The sequence below is a fragment of the Myotis myotis genome, unplaced genomic scaffold (assembly GCF_014108235.1).
Source record: "Myotis myotis isolate mMyoMyo1 unplaced genomic scaffold, mMyoMyo1.p scaffold_m19_p_16, whole genome shotgun sequence".
In the NCBI taxonomy this organism is placed as follows: domain Eukaryota; kingdom Metazoa; phylum Chordata; class Mammalia; order Chiroptera; family Vespertilionidae; genus Myotis; species Myotis myotis.
Genome location: NW_023416320.1, coordinates 15,602,016 through 15,622,091, shown reverse-complemented (window position 1 = coordinate 15,622,091; position 20,076 = coordinate 15,602,016). Strand labels below are relative to the sequence as shown.

The 20,076-nt window shown below is 35.3% G+C and overlaps 1 protein-coding gene across 14 annotated transcripts in view; it reads right to left on the bottom strand.

The window, feature by feature from the left end:
• Window positions 1–20,076, bottom strand: part of OXR1 (oxidation resistance 1) — a 311,945-nt gene that overhangs the window by 32,204 nt on the left and 259,665 nt on the right. For all 14 annotated transcript variants that reach the window (XM_036338046.1, XM_036338045.1, XM_036338049.1 and 11 more), the window contains 4 exons: window positions 18,723–18,875; window positions 10,950–11,134; window positions 6,891–7,642; window positions 3,286–3,460 (listed from right to left, as the gene is read on the bottom strand). In XM_036338046.1, coding sequence (XP_036193939.1) covers window positions 3,286–3,460; window positions 6,891–7,642; window positions 10,950–11,134; window positions 18,723–18,875 — 1,265 coding nt within the window. The remainder of the gene's footprint in view (window positions 1–3,285; window positions 3,461–6,890; window positions 7,643–10,949; window positions 11,135–18,722; window positions 18,876–20,076) is intronic.

Sequence of the window (20,076 nt, the reverse complement as noted above, 5' to 3'; positions counted from 1 at the left end):
GGAGCCCACATAACACCTGGCTGTGAATCTGCAAGGACTCTGCCTGCTTGGGTGAGAAGGACGGCCGCTGGAAACGCAGGCATCCTCTGAAAGGGACAATGCACAAAAAATCTTGTTCTTAATCTGGGCTCCAGTGGAGGGATAGCAGTTCAGAGCATGCTGGCGTCATACAGGGAGAGACTGAGTTGTCGGGGGGAAGTATCTGCAGATGTGGTTGAAAGAGCAAGAGAACTAGAACCAGAAGCAGAGCCTGAAGATATGACTACACTGCAACACTCTCATGGTAAAACTCTAATGGATGAGGAGCTGCTTTGTATGAATGACCTGGAATCTACTGCTGGTGAAGAGGCTGTGAAGACTGGTGGAATTACAACAACAGATTTAGACTGTCCCATAAACTTAGTTGACAAAGCAGTGACAGGCTTTAAGAGGATGGGGTCCCGCTTTGAAAGAAGGACTACTGTGGGTTAAATGCTATCAAACAGCATCATACACTACAGAGAAATTGTTTGTGAAACGAAGACTCCACTAATGTGGCAAACTTCGTTGTTGTCTTATTTTAAGTAGTTGCCAGTCACCCCAACTTTCAGGAACCACCAGCCATCAACATCAAGGCAAGGCACTCCACCAGCAAAAAAGATTAAGACTCGCTGAAGGCTCTGATAGTTATTATTTTTTAGCAGTAAAGAATTTTTAAATTAAGGCATGTACATTTTTAAAATACCTAACACTACTGCATGCTTAACAGACTACAGTAGTATGACATAACTTTTACATGCCCTGGTAAACCAAGAAATTTGTGTGACACGTTCTACTGTTATATCCTCTTTATTGTGGTATTCACATTATTGCAATGGTCTGGAACTAAACCGGAAATATCTCCAAGGTATGTTTGTAGTTAAAATTTTCACTGTAGTTATCTTAATATGTCTGGCAAATCAGAATGCCTGGCTCTGTGCCTATGAGGTATTTGTGAATTATGCAAATTATGCCATATTTTAAAATTACTCTGATCACATTTTATTGAATGCACACATTGTATTTATTGTATACTTGGATGGGAGGGGAGGGAGAAGAATTTTATCATTAAAAGCAGTAGATTTCAGAGCAACATATAAAGATTTTCCAGGAGGTACATAAACACTTAAGATAATTTTAAGGGAATGAATTTATCTTCTTCTTCTTTATGTTACTCATACTAATCTGCTTAAGAAGTGTGGTAATGATATCTTACATAGTCCCTGTCCTTTGCTTTCCCTAAAGCACTTTTTTCTACTTTATTAAAAAAAAAAAAGCATATCGTCACCTATCCAGAACTTTATAATGGTACATGCCCTTAAAAACTTCCAGACCTCCCACAGTTAGTATTAAGACAGGAAAAGATTTTAAGACTGCATTATACATCCTTTTGCATATCAGGTGGTTTCTAATTTACTGATTTCTATAAAACAGAAGTTTTCAATAAAGTTGCTCATTGATTATCACTAAACATAATTTTGATAAAAGATGATTAATTTTTGGAATATAAATAGAAACATGTTTAAAAAATTGAGTAACATTATTATAATAAAAAACTCTGCAAACTCACAGACTATTTTTGTGAACAAAGCTTTTCAGTACCTAAAAGAAAAAAATGAAGGGGAGTAGGTAGAACTGAGGGACTGAATCCTCTCTCATCCTTTCAATAAGCTACATTCATCAATGGATACATAAATTAACTGGGAGAAAGGCCCATCTATTTTATTAAGTTTATTTAGTATATTTTACTTTTTATGTGTAATAATTACTGAGTACCCTTGTTCAGCCCTACCTTTTCAAATATGTTTGCACAGGAAACATAGCATGGCATAGTTTAGAAGATAGAAATAGAATCTTACTGTGGAGCAAAGGGTAGTAACCACGCTTAATGTACATTTTAAAATACTTAGGCTCCCTAAACTTATGGTTCCTCTTCTGTAATATAACCCATGGCAAATGCATCTGCCACCTGGCCTTCTTCGCATCACACTGTGGGAACTGAAGCTCAAATAACTCATGCAAATGTTGGTACTATCTATTGCTATTATTGGACTCGTGTTGTCTCCTAGCATGCATTAAACTATGGCATAACAACTTGTTAGCTTGCATGTAGTGTAAACCTTAGACTCTTTACTATTTTGACAACAGTCATAGAAAATTTTAAAATAAATCTGATATCAGAAGGGACACACACACACACACCCAAATGTGTGAGGGAATGTAATTTGTTGCAAAGAAATATACTCAGGAATAAAAATATAATGTACCTTATAAGATTCTATAATGTACCTTATAAAATTCTATGAGGAGGTGTAATGGAAATACAAGTTCAAAGAGAAGAAGTAATGATGAAAATTCTGTTAAAGAAGAGCACGTTCAAGTAGTTTTTAAATGGATAATGGTAGAGGGGAAATTGTTATGGTGTTTAGATTCTACTAGATTTATTTTAAAAATCAGTGTAACAGTTTTATTTTTAAATGTTGATATTGGCGGGCAATCTGGCTCAGTGTTTTGAGTGCTGACCCATGAATTAGGAGATCCCGGTTCAATTCCTGGTTAGAGCACATGCCTGGGCCGATCCCTAGTCCAGGGTGTGCAGGAGGCAGCTGATTGATGATTCTTTCTCATCATTGTTGTTTCTCTCTCTCTCTCTCTCTCTCTCTCTCTCTCTCTCTCTCTCTCTCTCTCTCTCTCTCTCTCCCCCCCTCCCTCCCACTTTCTCTCTCTGAAATCAATAAAAATATCTCTCTAAAAAAAATAAAATGTCAATATTTATAATACAGTGATGACAGATATCCTTTACAATTGGTAAACTTACGAGAAAAAATTTTATTGGATAGGGAATACAAAAAATAGTTTGAAGATCACACCCCTTTAGAAACTAAAGGCATTCAGTAGTATTTGAGGAGGTTTTTAAAAAGGGATTATACATCATTACCTGCAATGAGGTAGGAGCCATACCAGTTAATATTTTGATGAACCTTCTTGCTCTAAGACATTTGAAGTAAATTTTCTTACTTTAAAACTAGCTATACGTTCATATTTTTTGCATTAAACCACACACAAAAAAAACACATTTAAAATGGAGGATATTAAAGAGTACAAAATAGGAGCTAAATTATTTTGAATAGCCTTAATGTGAAGTTTTAATCATAAACTATATGTTTCAAAAGTACTTTGTCACTGGTGTTAAGTGATATTCAAAATCATTTTAATTCAAAGGATCTCAATAATGTTTTAAGTTTTGGTGGTTGTTTGTCTTTTTACCTTTCTTGTGGCACAGCAAACCAATATTCATGTTTCTTATCTCTCTGTGCATACTGTTGCATTGTTGCACTCGCTTGGGATACAAATGTTTTCCTCATTGGTTTTCCAACTCTGAGACGTAAGAACTTATGTAACTGATGCCTTCTCTTTTCTTTTAAAAATGAAGAACCTAAAGCTGAGACACAAACAGTTTTATTCAATTCTTACACACCATGCTTAAATAATTTAGATTAAATAATGTGTCTCTCCAAACTTCTGACAATTAGAGAATAATACTTGAATTCATCGACACTTATTTAAGTTAATTCTCTTAATTTGTATTATTTTCCATCAAAAGTACAGGTACAACAACACTAATGAACCAACAGCCACATTATAAGCTGAAATTATGTCTAAGGGTATCAGGAAAAAAATGTGACAACTTCAGGAACTTTTATTAAATTTTTGTTTGTAACAACTATACTAAAGTAATTGAATATACAAATACAGTATTTTGTACATTCCCTATCAGCCTTCTAGAAAAACAACTAGATAAGTTTGTATGGTTGTTAAAGATAAAAATTTAATTTAAAAGTTTCTAAAGCTTTTACATACCTATTAAGGTGTGATAAAAACAACCAACAATATGCTAGATTCAGCCATCGGTTTGGACAGTTTATTAACCCTGAATTGTCATTAACTCTCCCTCCTACAGATTCTGACATAAGGTACATTAGGGGTCTGACAATGAGGTTGAACTTAGGAATCTGGGCATTATTAGCTTAGAAAAGCATCATAGTATGGAGGAAATACTTGCTTATACTCAGGAAATCTGGGCACTAGTCATGGCTTTTTTCTGTGTTACATTGTGGAAGGCACAAAATCTGAGGCCAAGCATTCACAAATATCATTAAAAATGAACTTTTACCATTTTTTGCACAGTTACAATCCAGTTTTATATCTATTAAAGTTTTATTATATTATTAGAGGCCCGGTGCACAGATTCATGCACTGGTGGGGTCCTCTGGCCTGGTCTGCACCCTCTAGCAATCCGGGACCCCTCGGGGGATGTCGGAGAGCTAGTTTCAGTCTGATCCCCGCTGGCCAGGCCGAGGGACCCCACCAGTGCACGCATCCGTGCACCGGGCCTCTAGTATGCATATAAGATCTTTGGTTAATTTCTTCCCGCCCTCCCCTGCCCCCTCTGAGATTCATCAGTCTTGTTCCATGTTTCCATGCCTGTGCACTGAGCGTCTGCCCCCTGGTGGTCATTGCGCATCATAGCTACCAACCAGTCGGCCGGTCGCTTAGGCTTTTATATAATAGAAGTCATTAAAAGGTCAGAAACTTTGAATATTTCCCTATTATAGAAACTTAAGTTACTTAAAATTAATTACTTAATTTGTTACCACCATCCCCCTCCCCAAAAGGGAAGAAACCAAATGGTAACAATCAGGATACCTATCTGAATATACCTACCAAATTTTCTCCTTTCAGTATTTTGTCATAATAGGGGCTCTCCCTATAAAACCCTGCACCCCAACAAACCCACTATAATGAAAGTAGTCTATCACATATTAGTTTAAACAGAATCCATTATTTTACCCTTTTCAAAGATCCTAATATAAGGCAACAATCAGACACAAATATATCAATAAAGATATTCATACCAGCATTTTTAACAGCCTGATCAAAGATAAAAAAAAATCTTAACAATATGAATTGCTAATAACAATGGAATGTCTTAACAATATGGAAATGGTTAAATTAGAAGGTCATTAAAAACCATGTTTTCAAAGAACTATAATGACATGGGAAAACATTCATGACATAAAATGGTGAGTGAAAAAAGGAAAATACAACACTACATACAGTATAATCCTAATTTTATATAAAAAATACACATGTATAGATACATACATATAATATCAAAGTTGTATATATATGTATGAATATATACATACACACCAAAGATCAAAACTAAATATACCAAATGTTAATAATGATTAAGGTGATTAATTCTAGGTAATTTTTATAAGTTTGGTAAAAACTCCCTATATATTTTTGTTAAATCACATTTAATGAACATTCACTAGTTCTGAATAAAAGAAAAATATTACAAAAGAAGACACAGTCACTCTTCCATAGAATTTACTTTGAGTAAATGGGTTTCTTAACATCTACTTAATATAATCCTTAGGTCTTCAGGGTATATAAGAAAACAGAAGGAAAATTCAGTATTTTAAAAACTAAACTGAACTGTTGTGCATTGCTTGTGGAAATGTAAAATGGAACAGCTACTGTGGAAAACAGTTTGGCAGTTCCTCAAAAATTAAACATAGAATTACCATAGAATCCAGCAAGTCCACTTTTGGGTATATACCCCCCAAAAATTGAAAGGAGGAACTCAAACAGATATTTGTATTCCAATGTTTACCAGCAGCACTATTCACAAAAGCCAAAAGGCTAAAACAACCCAAATGTTCATTAATGAATGAACAGATAAAGAAAACATGTTATGTATTAATGGAATATTATATAATTTTAAAAGGAAGGAAATTCTGACACATACTATAACACAGATGAAACTTGAAGGCATTATGTAAGGGAAATTAACCACACACAAAAGAACAAATATATGATTCCACTTGTATCAGGTACCTAGAGTAGAGACAAAAAGTAGATTGGTGGTTGTCAGGGGTTGGAAAGAATGGAATATAAGAGTTTTTGTTTAATGGGTACAATTTCAGTTTGGGAAAATGAAAAAGCTTTGGAAATGGATGGTGGTGATAGTTCTACAATAATGTGAATGTACTTACTGCCATTGAATTTTACACTTAGAAATGGTTAAAATGATAAATTTCAGTTTATGCACATTAAACAATAAAAAAATGACAGAAAAGCTTATATATAAATTTGATTGGCCTGGAATCAATATTCCAATAGACTATAAGAAATGTTACCTAAGATACCTGAGCTGCACTCCATTAACCTATTAAGCAGAAGCACTGTATATCAGAAATGACTATTTCTGTAATTTTCATAAGTAAACAGTTCCCTAAAACAAAACTGAAAATGGTGTTTTAATTTACCTTTAGTGCTGCTTTGTAAAAGAAAACATTTACTTAGACAATGATAGAACTTCTGGATACTTGAGAAATTTAAAAAATTAGATTTTTGTCTAATCATAGTTTTTTAAAAAGATGGGATTACAACTTTGTCAATTACAAATTGCAATTAGGCTATTATATGTGCAATGAAAAAAAATTATTTTAATGAGATAACACACCAAGAACTAAAAGAAAAAAAGTTGAGATATCAAAGGTGTTACAGAGCTTGTGTACATTTTCAAGAAATACAGTGTTTAAAAATAGAACATGGTGAGTTGGGAATGTTTAAACATGGTAGAAAAGGTGCTCATTTTATGTATAAGCCACTGTGGGGTAAGAAAAGTCAAAGAGATTAGAAACCAAAGAATATTATACTTATCCCCAGAGAAACATCAGCCAAGGGCCCAATAGATTATTCTTTAGAGTAGCCTAAGAAATAGCAGCTTTTGAGTCACCAAGGAAAGAGGGAAACAATATGCAAATAATATGAGCTTTATATATTCTTTTAACACTTACCTTCTGTATCAACAGTTGCTATTTTATGCTTAATTTCCTTTTGTGACACCTGTTGAATATTGTCCCTTTGCTGTTTAGTTTCTTGCATAGTATGCGTTTTCCAGAGTTTCCGGAGCTCTTCTACCTCTGTCTCTGAGTCCTGTTTTTGTTCCTTCCCTTGTTTTCCTTTGACAGTTTGCTTTAGTTTGAATTCTGTTGCTTCCCCACAAGGTATACTTTCTTTTTCATCCTCTTCTTGGTGCAGTGAATTCTCATTAAGAAAATCCTGGTCTGCATTACCTTTAATATTTATGCTTCCTTCTTTAGGGTCTAATATTTCTTGAACATTATCTGTTGCCTGATCTCCTTCTTTAGTGGCCATTTTGAGATTTAAATCAGTTTTAAGGGAAAGAGCCCCAACTTCATTTGGAGAATGTCCAGAATCAGATTTTAACTGATCAAGAGTAGTAGTAGATTCTGATATGCTTGTAGAACATTCTATTCCACTCTGATTGACAGTCTGCACAGACTCTGATGATGCACCAGATGATTTACCTTGTCGCAGCTCTTCTGAAGAGACAAGCTCTTCCCGTACCAGAGAGAGTTCTGATTCTGTGAACACGTCTTCAAAAAGGGACTCCTCGGTGCACCTGGGAGCAGTGCTGGCACTATCATTGACCACATCACGGATTCTTGAGTCTATTTCATCAGCATCACTTCTTGACATTTTCTTTAAGTGGCAGAAGTCCCTTCCTGATAACTGATCTATCTCTCTGTCAGTAAACAAAATTATAAGTTATTAGACTTTTTAAATTGTAGTCTTTCATTGTCCACAAACTTACCACTAAATTAATATTCCAAAAAAAGGCTTTTAAAAAGCATGTAGTATACATCTCTTAATAGCATATCAAAAATTTTGATTTATTCATATAGACCAGCGGTTCTCAACCTGTGGGTCGTGACCCCTTTGGCAGTCAAACGACCCTTTCACAGGGGTCGCCTACTACCATCAGAAAACATATATATAATTACATATTGTTTTTGTGATTAATCACTATGCTTTAATTATGTTCAATTTGTAACAATGAAATTGGGGGTCAACACAACATGAGGAACTGTATTAAAGGGTCGTGCATTAGGAAGGTTGAGAACCACTGATATAGACCAAAGTGACAGTAAAGCTTTTGCATCAATTGCTTAAGATATGGAAAACATCAATGCAACATTTCCTGAATTAATCTACCTGAAGAGAAGATGATAGACAATACAAGTTTTGGGTGAAGCTATAATTCTAAATTAAAATTTATTCATTGATAGAATATGAAAAATAAGCTTAGGTAAAATTTTGATTAAAATTTAAATGTCTTAACAAAGTAATACACTGATTGATATTGCACACACGTGCACACATGCAGTGCTTATTTTACATTTAAGTAGAGATTAAACTAAAATATAGAGCTCAAAAGCAAAGCTCAAAGCCAACCTGAGTAGAACTGAAGCTAAAGTACTCACTGGAATTCTCAGGCTACCAGCAACAACTCAATAACAATTCTAAGGGAACTTGTTTAACTAAAGGGGTTAGATATTAGATAGCTAAATGGTTTATAATTACATCTAGATTTTCATGTTTAATGGCATTTATACGTAAGCAGTAATGTTCAAAAGTTAGATAGTCTACGTTCTGGAAAGAGGTAGTGCAAACATTTAAAGCATGAAATATAAGTCAGCAATTAAAAATGACAGTTAAAAATAGTTTTCGAGAAATGGAAACCGCATGAGTTCTTAGTGGAAAAACTATTAACATTTATGAAAGCTTGAAAATAAAAAAGACTGAAAAATAATTCAACACAAAAATAATTGGCTATCTCTGGATGATGTAGCTGAGTTAACTCCTTTCCTCTTATTCTACTTTTTGGTATTTTTCAAATTTTCTAAAATGAGTATGCATGACTTTTATAACAAGAATAGAAAAATTTTATTTTTATTAAAAGTATTAATTAGTTGAAGTTCAGTTCATAGCTCTGCCTCTTGTATTTAATTCACCTTAAAAAACACAAGCATTTAACTTGTGCTATAAAATACATAACAGTGTCATCTACTGGTGATTCATTCAAATTGCTCACAGGGAGGGGCAAAAGTAGGTTTGTAGTTTTGAGTACTCGAAACAAGTTAATTTTTGTATAATTATTGTATTATTTCCCATATGAACAACTATAAACCTACTTTTGCCCCACACTGTATATAGGGTCTTGGAAGCTGGCAAAGTTTTGGGAAACTGTACCTGTACGTTTAATAAAAGGTAATAAACAAACCAAACAAGATATATATTTATATAAGTGCTGTAATCTTCAGAGTTAAAATGCCAAATACTAAATATTTATTAATGCCAATGTGCTTTTACTGCTCAATATAGTTGCAAAACAATACCTTTAAAATCAACTTCCCAAGCAATTTAAGACAAAAGAAAATCAATAAAATCTTATCTCATTTTTGCCATGACACTACTATGAAAAAACCACTTCATTTATATGATTTGTTACAAATAGTTTTTAATCAATTAATAAGGGAGAATTAAATGATATTTCTTTTTGAAGAAATAAAAAAAATGTTTAGATCAAATGCATGGTTTTTCCACGTGACATTATGAATGATAAAACAGTGATATGCAAGAGGAGCCCTAAGGTATCCTTATAGGATAGTTATGAATCATTCAGCGTAAGAGAATCCCAAAATATCATAATACAAACAGAAAAGCAGGACAGCAGGAAGTTAATCTTAGCAGTGACTGACAATATATACACACATATATAATCTTGTTTCTTTTTAAATCTAATCCTTCACTCCTTCACTTTTGCCTTACCCCTCCACCTACTCCAATGGTTATTTGCTGAACCTGACTTTGAACGATCTATAAGAATAACTGACACTAGAGAATATCCTAGGAATTATCTGCATCTATAAAGAGGAGTTTATCATGACAAAATATCTATTGAGTGGAAAGTGTAATCAATTTTTTTAATAAGAAACTTTATTCTCCACAGGTATCAACAAACTCATGCAGGCTGCCTCAGAAACAGAAATAACTTGTTCTTCTCCTCTGTAAGTAGTTCTTTCCCACAGGTTAATATTAAAACACCATTCTTCATTCCTGTGGGCTAATACTGGGATATATATCTCAGTATCAAAGTGAGGCCAGATTTTAAACTGTTGACAATCAGTATGGAGAAATGGGGGAGTTCTTTTCTACTACATATCAATTTTTTTTCCCTTTCTACTTCTTTCTTTCTTTTATATACCTACCTTTTACCTTCTTTTTATTTCTTATTCCTCCCTTTTCTCTAGTCATTCCTTTGATCAAGCACATTATGTACAAAGATTATGCTGACCTGTAGTCTCACACCTATGTTACCCGAATCACAATCAGATAACCACACATTCCATGGTTAACTCTTTTAATTGTGCAATTATGGATCTTCTCCCTATATTTTACACTTTTCTGAGAACGGATATAAACATGTAAATAAATAACTAAAAAAACAAGCTGCTCTGGTTGTAGCAATGTCAGGTCTTTTGTGGCCTCCCCAAATCCCATCCCCGATTTTACTGACAGAAAAATTGGAAAGCTACCCTTCATTACTTATTACGTTAAACTACTCATATAGATAATTCAAAATTCTGAATGGTATGTCTGAATAAAAATAATAGCTGGTAGCCCTAACCGGTTTGGATCACTGGATATAGCGTCAGCCTGCGGACTGAAGGGTCCCTTCCTCTCTGTTAAAAAATCAATAAAATATATATTTTTAAAAAGCTGGTATACACTGTATTAAATGAGTACTATAGGTTATTTTTAAGTATCCGGTTCTCCGACCAAATATAAAAATATAAACCTAAAACACTCTTAGCTATTCTAAGTACACTGAGAAGAAACCTTCCAACATTACATATGTTTTTTAATTATTAAGAAAATGAAAAGCAGCTAAAATAAAACTAATAAAAATACTTAAGAGTATTAGACAAGGGTCAATCAATTATCTAAATGCAATAAAATTGCAAAGGAGTATAAAAAAACACTCTTACATGGGTAAGGATTCCTTTATTTTGCTATCCAAAATTTCTTTGTACATTGCAGCTGACATCACCTCTTCCATTGGACACATGATCCCATATTCCTCACAGCCATTCTCTTGAACCAAGGGGTCAGATTTATGTGGATCAAACATTATATTATTTGGTGTAACTAGCAGCACACCACTGACTGTGCCCTAAGATAAAGAGAAAATAATGTTTAATCTTCAAAGTTTAAATTTTCAAAAAGTATGCTAGCTATTTTTACTAATTTTCTCCTGATATTAGGCCATCTATTATACGGAAAAGCAGTACATTCAAGCACTAAGGCATTCTCATGGAAATGTTAATAAAACACAAATTTTCCCAGTAAGTGCTCCTCTTTAGCAGAGGCAAACTACAAAGAATATTATATTCATCCTCAAACAAGCAAGTCAGGTATAACATTTGCCGCCTCAGTAAAATACTGAGCTCTATCAGTAAGATAACTGCAGTAATGGAAGAAGGGATTGTAAACTCCTGTAAGGCATGAGCCATGCTTTACATTAATTTGTGTACTGCTTCTTGTGTTGTTCCCTCACTAGAGGTACCAAACATAGTTTTATGTACACAATGCAGGTTTCATAAATACTGTTGACAATTCAATCCATTATAAAGAAAAAACAGCATAATCTCTTTTAAAATATATTTTTTTAAAAATCGATTTCACTTGACTCTGCTGCTAGGCATGTGACCTTGGGCAAGCAAAGCCTCTGGGCCTCAGTTTTTTAATCTCTAAAATTAGGTAATTTAGATGACCTCCAAGGTAACCAGTAATCATTTTAAATTTAATCATGAAAGCTATGAATTTTAAAATATATTCATGTAAATAGTGATGCTAATATGAAGAGTCCAACCCTCTTATTTACAAGGAGCAAACTAAAGTCCATAAGAAGCTGATCCCACTAATATTAGCTAATGTACTGTATGCTTTATATGTATCATGCTTTATATACATTATTGTTCATTTGATCATCACACTGAGCTCTGAGATGAGTATAGATGAGGAAACTACGGGTGGGAGAGTCCTAAATAAAACATGACTACAGCTACCTAATAAACGGTAGAACCAAGTTTCAAAATCCGGGCAGTCTGTGCTTATACTATAATCCTTCCACATTTATGTAGCAAACTATATAATCACTCTAATTCAAGTGCTAAATACTTTGATCCCATTTTTAAAATTCCCATTCCACTATATTCTGTAAGTATAAAAATGAAGAGCTAGACAGAATTATAAAAATAAAAAAGTTACTTCAAAGTTGTTTTTTGTTTTTTCTAAAGCTATTAAGGAAAAGAAAAACTTAAATCCTGAGGAGGATCAAGATGGCAGAATAGGGTAAATGTGGTATTTGCCTCTTCCCACAACCACACCAAAATTACAACTAAATCACAGAAGAACCATCATTCAGAATTGCCTGAAATCCAGCTGAATGGAAGCCCTACAACTAGAGAATTAAAAAAGAAGCCACACTGAGACTGGTAGGAAGGGCAGAGGCGAGGAACCAGTTAGCCTGATACCCACAGTGGTCTGTTTTTAATTGGGAGGGATATTTTGGCTGCAGAGGTCACTGCAAGGAGCAAGGGGGTCCCAGTCCCACACTAGAGTCCCCAGCCCAGGGTTCCAGTGCCAGGAAGAGTAGTCCCCATAACTTAGGGCTGTAAAAACCAGCAGGGATAGTTGCTGAGTGACACAGACACTGCAGGAGTCCCAGGCAGTTGCTATTAAAGGGCCCAAGCACAGACTCACTTCCTCCAAGCTCCAGCACTAGGGCAGCAGCTTGAAAGTATCCAGGGACATATGGGGAAGAACTAAATTATCTGATATCAGGGCAAGAACTGGGAGGCAGCTTTCTCCCAGACAAAAGTGTTGGCTGAGGTCATTGTTCCTTGGCTGAGACCTCCCCCACCACAGAGCCTACAGGCAGGAGCCACATCTGTGTCTCCATTGACCTGGGCCACACTGTTCACCATCCCCTGGTGATTCCATGAGACCCTGCCCCACCCATTTTGTAGCCCCTCCCAAGCTGTTTGCAGTGGCTTTTCCATATGAATGGCCTGTCCTTGCTCAGGCTTCAGATTTTCCTAAAATTTCTCAAACAAGCAGCAGCTGGCCTCAGTGTGCCACATACTTCTAAATAAGTGGCCCCAGGCCTGGCACTAGCAACAGCCTGCCAAGGTTCCCAACTTGACCTCTCTTGGACACCTGCAAGCCCCACATAAGTAGCAGTCATCTGAAGATCTCTCTGTAGCTTTTGCTGGGTGGCCCCAGGTAGGGCAGAGGCAGTAGCTGACTTTGCACCTCCCAGGAGCCAGTGCACCAATGGTCAGTTTCAGACCATGCCAGATTACACTTCTACCACATCCATGAGCAACACTCTTAAGGGGTGGGCTCAGTGAGCGTCAAAGCCCAACTGAAGCAAGTCTTGCTCCATAGGAGCATCTCCTGCACAGCAGCTCTTCTGCTGTGGTCATAACTGGTCCTCACAGACAACTGGCCTAGGGGTCAATCCCTCCCAGTATTGCCAACAGCCATCGAGGCTCAACTAAAACAGGACAGTGCACACAGCCCACACAGGGGCACACTTCGAGTGTCCAGCTCAGATGACTAGGGAGGCTGAGCCACTGGGCCCTACAGGACACCTACTACACAAGGCCACTTTACCAATTCCAGGAGACATAGCATCTCTACCTAATACAGAGAAACAAACACAGGGAAGCGGCCAAAATGAGGAGACAAAGAAACATGTCACAAATGAAAGGACAGAAGAAACCTCCAGAAAAAGAAGTTAATAAAATAGAAACAAACAAAACAACCACATACAGAGTTCAAAACCAGGGGTGAGGAACCTTTTTCTACCAAGGCCATTGAGATATTTATAACATCATTTGTGGGCCATACAAAATTATCAACAATTATCTTGCTATTTTTGGTCAAACATTTAATTAACTCACCCATAATGCCAGACCAAATAATTTCAGTCTTCCACACTCTGTTCAAAACAATAGTTATAAGGATGATCCAGGAACTTAGTGAAAACATCAATGACATAAAAAACAGCCAGTCGGAATGAAGGATACACTAACTGAAACGAAGAGTAATTTACAGGGGATTAACAGTAGAGTAGATTATGCCAAGAATCAAATCAGTGACTTGAAATATGAGGAAGCAAAGAATAACTAATCAGAACAGAAAAAATAAAAATCCAAAAATATGAAGATAATGTAAGGAGCCTCTGGGACAACTTCAAGTGTACCAATATTTGCATCATGGGTGTGCCAGAAGAAGAAGAAAGGGAGCAAGAATTTAAAAACCTATTTGAAAAAAAAAAAAAATGACAGAAAATTTCCCCTACCTGGTGAAAGAAATAGACTTACAAGTCCAGGAAGCACAGAGAGTCTCAAACAAGATGAATCCAAAGAGGCCTACATCAAAACACATCATAAATTAAAATGAAAAAGGTTAAAATCAAAGACAGAATCTTAAAAGCAGCAAGAGAAAAGCAGTTAGTTACCTACAAGGGAGTACTCATACAACCATCAGCTGATTTCTCAACAGAAACTTTTTAGACCAGAAGGGAGAGGCAAGAAATATTCAGAGAAGAAAAGCAAGGACCTATGACCAAGATTACTCTACCCAACAAAGCTATCATTTAGAATTGAAGGACAGATAAAGTGCTTCCCAGACAAAGAAAAGCTAAAGGAGTTCATCACCACCAAACCAGTATTACATGAAATGTTGAAGGGTCTTCCCTAAGCAGAAGAAAAAGAAAAAAAAATAAAATAAAAAGTATGAACAATAAATGGAAATAAATACAAACCTACCAACAATTGACTCTAAAAGTCAAAATAAATGAACAAAGAATCTAATGGACAAAATAAACTGATGAATAAAATAGAACCAGAGGCATGAAAACAGGGAACAGACTGATGAATCTCATAGCACAGGGGCATAGGGGGACAGGAAGAGATTAACCAAAGAACTTATTTGCATATATGCATTACCCATTATCCCTGGACAAAGACAATAGAGTGGTGAAGGGCTGGGGTGGAGTGGCATCTGGGTGAAGGGGAGCCTTCTGAGAGGGGGGAAGGAAGGACATCTATAATACTCTCAACAATAAAGATTAAAACAACAACACTTTAATCCTGCTTACTTTGGTATCACACTCTCCTTCCAATCCCATACTCAGCTCTGTGAATTTACCTGGCTTAATTTGAAGAACATAAAACTACCATTTTGGTGGGGGAAAGGGAATCAGTCCAAAAGTATGAATAGCATTTCTTTTAGTTTAGACAGAACCATGGGCCACCTAAATAAGTAATTTCATATAAACCACAGCCTACTCATCTTTTGATTAATATTTTAAATAGATTCACACACATCAATTTGTATTCCTGGATTATACTAACTCAAGCCAATGAGAGATGGTAAAGTATACTATAGGAACATTTACATGTTATCCAGAGATAATCTAAGAAATAGATAATTAAGAATAGAGAATATATAATGTAAAAATACCTTAATACATATTCCATATATTCAAGAATATAGAAGAAAGATTGTACAAGTGAAGTAGGAACCATGAAGATATGAGAACCAGTTTGAACTTAATGGAGATAAAAAATACACTAGATAGAACAGCAGATTAGACAAGGGAGAAAAATATTAGTGAACATAAAGATATAGCAATTGAAATTATCCAAAACAAAGGAGAACAGAGTACTAGTGAGCTATGAGACACAACATCAAGCAGGCCAAACATGCATAATTGAAGTTCCCAAAGAAGAGAACGTAGAGAAAAAAATATTTGAAGAAATATGGCCAAAAAGTTTACAAATTTGATGAAAACTATAAACCCACAGATCCAAGAAGCTAAATGATCCTCAAGCAAGAAAGAAAAAGAAAAATACACCAAGGTACACTGTAAAAAATTGCTCAAAAAGTGATAAACAGGCCATGTTGAATACAACCAAAAGAAAAAACTGTATTTTGTACAGAACACCAAATATAAAAATAACAGAAGACTTCTTTCTCTCATAAACAATGCAGGCCAGAAAACAGTGGAGTTCGGAAAGAAACATCTTCAAAATTCTGAAAAAAAATAAAAACCTGTCAACCTAAAATTCTTTGCCCAATGAAAAGATCTTTCAAATACAAAGAAATTGCCAGATATAGGATAGCAAATATGCTTATGAAAATATGCTCAATATCATAAGTCATTAGGAAAATGCAAGTTAAAACCATGAGTTACCACTAAAGACCAATTAGCATGGCTAACAATTCTAAAACACTGACAACAATGAATGCTAGTGAAGATGTGGAGCAACAGCAGCTCTTATTGATTGTTAGTACAAATATAAAATGATACAATCACTTTGGATGACATTTTGGGAGTTTCTTACAAAGCTAAAAATAATCTTAACATATGATCTAGATCTAACAATAGCACTGCTTACTTATCCGAATGAGGTAAAAGCTTATGTCTACACAAAGAACATGCATGTGAATGTTTCTAGCACCTGTTTCACAAGTACCGAAATTTGGAAACAAACAAGATGTCCTTCAGTCAGTGAATGCAGAATATCCACACAGTGAATTATTATTCAGCAATTTTTTTTTTTAAAAAAAGCTATCTAATCACAAAAGAAAGGCAGGACTCTTAAATGCATATTGCTAAGTGAAAGAAGACAACTTGAAATCAAATTATACTGTATGATTCTAACTATATGACACTCTGAAAAGGGCAAAACTATGAAGACAGTAAAACGATCAGCAGTTTCCAGGGAAGAATGAATAGGCAGAGCAAAGAGAATCTTTAGGGCAATGAAACTATTCTCTACTAGAGGCCTGGTGCATGACATTCGTGCACTGGGGGTGGGGGGGGGGAGGAGTCCCTCAGCCCAGCCTGCACCCTCTCGCAGTCTGGGACCCCTTGGGGGATGTCGCAGCAGTGGGAAGGCTCCCACCACTGCTACTGCACTCTCCAGCTGTGAGCCTGGCTTCTGGCTGAGTGGTGCTCCCCCTGTGGGAGCTCACTGACCACCGGGGGCAACTCCTACGTTGAGCGTCTGCCCCATGGTTGTCAGTGAGCATCATAGCGACCGGTCATTCCACTGTCGGTCAATTTGCGTATTAGCCTTTTATCATATAGCAGTGGTTGGCAAACTGTGGCCCCTTGAGTGTGGCTCTTCCACAAAATACCACATGCGGGTGCGCACATACAGTGCAACTGAAACTTCGTGGCCACACTCAAGGAGCCAAAGAGCCACATGTGGCTCGCGAGCTGCAGTTTGCCGACCACTGTTATATAGGATGATACTGTACTGGTGGATTGATGTCACTATGTATTTTGTTAAAGCCCATAGAATGTACAATACAAAGAGTGAATTCTAATGTAAGCCCTCCCACACCTTCCCTCTGAGTAAGGCATGGAAACTCATTTTAAATATAAAGACATAGGTCAAAAGTAAAACAACAAAAGAGATAAACCGTTAACATTAATCAAAAGGAATATGAAGTGACTATAAATATTGATCAAAGTAGATTTCATGGCAAGAATATTGCCAAGAATAATGAAACAAGTCAATTCAGCAAGACAATATAAAAATCTTAAACATTTGTATACCTAATGACAAAGTTTCAAAATACACAAAACAAAAACAGAAACGAAAGGAGAGATAGAAAACACACAATTACCATGAGGTATTTCAACATCCTCTTGTCAATAATTGATAGAATAGACAGAAAATCAAAGGGGATGCAAAAGAACAACACTATCATTTAACTTGAATTAATTGACATTCATAGAATAGTCTTCCCAATAGGAGCAGATACACATTGTTTTCAAGTGCAAGACATACCACGTTCTGGACCATAAAGTCTTAAATTAAGTCTTCAAAAAGTAGTATGTTATCTAACTACATGGAATAACATCAGAACTCAAAAACAAAAGATATTTTTTTAAATCCCCAAATGTTTACAAATTAAACACTCTAATATTCCACGGGTCAAAGAAGAAATAAAGAGAAAATATTATTAAATGAATGAAAATAAAAATACAACATATTGAGAATGTAGGTCCAGTTAAAACAGTATGTAGGAAGAAATTTATAGAACTGAACACCTGTATTTCAAATATTCATAATTTATTAATTTTGATTATTAGGCAGTCAAAAATTTTTTAAGGTGGTATCATAGTTACTTGCTAAGCAATACCTGGAGTTTATTTTCCAACTCTGTGTTACTTTACCATATTGCTTCTGCAGACACGATATTCTTTGCTGTGTAAAGCAGCAAGGTGTGGTACATAAACAGAGATTCAAACTCAGTTTGAATTCTGGCCATGACAGAGAATCCTTAGATTCATTAACCTTTTCTGATATATATTTTTTTTCCTGTGAAGAAGGAATAGGACCACCTATTTTTAGTTGATAAAATAATTAAAATAAAACACCGAAACAATTTCTGGCATATAGTAGGTACTCAATGAATAGCAATTATCTTCCTATTTGGGTATCATACTAACTCTGCAAGGATTGGCACTTCAAGAGTGCCCACAAATAGTCATTTTATACCAGCTTTTTATAGTACGTTTATGTATGCCATTGCCTTTAATGATTTGCAACAGATTACCAGATTGTTATGAGCAGAATCCACACTAACTCAAACTAGTAGTTCCACTAATATTTTAAAAAATATTCAAGCATTTGCTGATGTTGGTGATTTAAGGTACTATTTGTTACCTTGCCTCTGGTAACATATTTGCAATTAATTTTTAGAAACTTCTCAGTAAATGCTTCTTCCTCTTCAGAAGTTGAAGATACAACTCGTGCAGGTCGAATACCAGTAAATGTAGACAAGGGAGTTGTTTCTTTCGGGTACACTGCATCAGGATTCTTAAAAAAAAAAAGAAAAAAAAAGGCACTTCAGAGAACTAAATAAAAATAAGCACATTATTAAAGCCAAATGAATAGCTTCCCTCAATAAGTGTTCTTCCTTCTCATCACATTCTGGAGGTCAGCCCAAAATGTTCTTATGTAAAAAATATAGGTAAGAATGGCACTGTTTTCACATTCATTAAAGATTTTTAACACAGCTTATACTTACATTTTCAATGGTTTTTGAATGGGGGATATAGAAATATGAATCATTAGGAAAATTTTGAATTAACTGACAAACTACATTTCTTGTATTCCCAACTCCACACATATAAATATACCATGCACATACATGTGTGCGTGCATACACGCGCATGCACACACACACACACACATACACACACACATTCAGTTGCTCCTGAATTAAACTGCTGGTCCTGATAAGACAATTTACTATATCCCTTAGGTGTTGGGAGCACAGAAAAAATAGAGTGGTTGTTTGTGATACCTAGGAATTTAGCAGAACCCATACACTGAAAGAGCCTTTAAAATTTCAAGCTACGCTCAGCCAGCTTGGTTCAGTGGTTGAGCGTCCACCTACAAAACAGAAAGTCACGGTTCAATTCCCAGTCAGGGCACATGCCCAGGTTGCAGGCTCAATCCCCGGTGTGGAGCGTGCAGGAGGCAGCCGATCAATGATTCTCTGTCATCATTGATGTTTCTATCTTTCTCTCCCTCTCCCTTCATCTCTGAAATCAAAACAAATATTTTTTAAAAAAAAATCTCAAGCTAGAAAGAATTTATCAATACCATTCTACATCGTATCAATTAGCCACAAGTTCTTTTTTTTTTTCTGGTGCCATGAACCATTCTCTCAGTGAAGCCTCTGAACCTTCTCAAAATGTTTTAATACTTAAAATAGAGGTTTACAAAGAAAAACAATTACATTGAAACACAAACATTTTTTTAATTGAAGATGTAATAATATATATGCTTCTTTATTAATATAAGAACTAATGGTGACTGATAATTATAATTTTCAAGTAGATGGCAATAAACAACATTTTATGACATATACAACAATTCTAAAGTGATTTGAAAATATCTGTGAGTTCTAGTGGGGACAAAGTCACAGGTATGCCCATTGCTACACTATAGTTTGCTGTTTATAGTATTAATTTTTAAAAATGTTAAGATTTCACTAAAAATATTTATATCC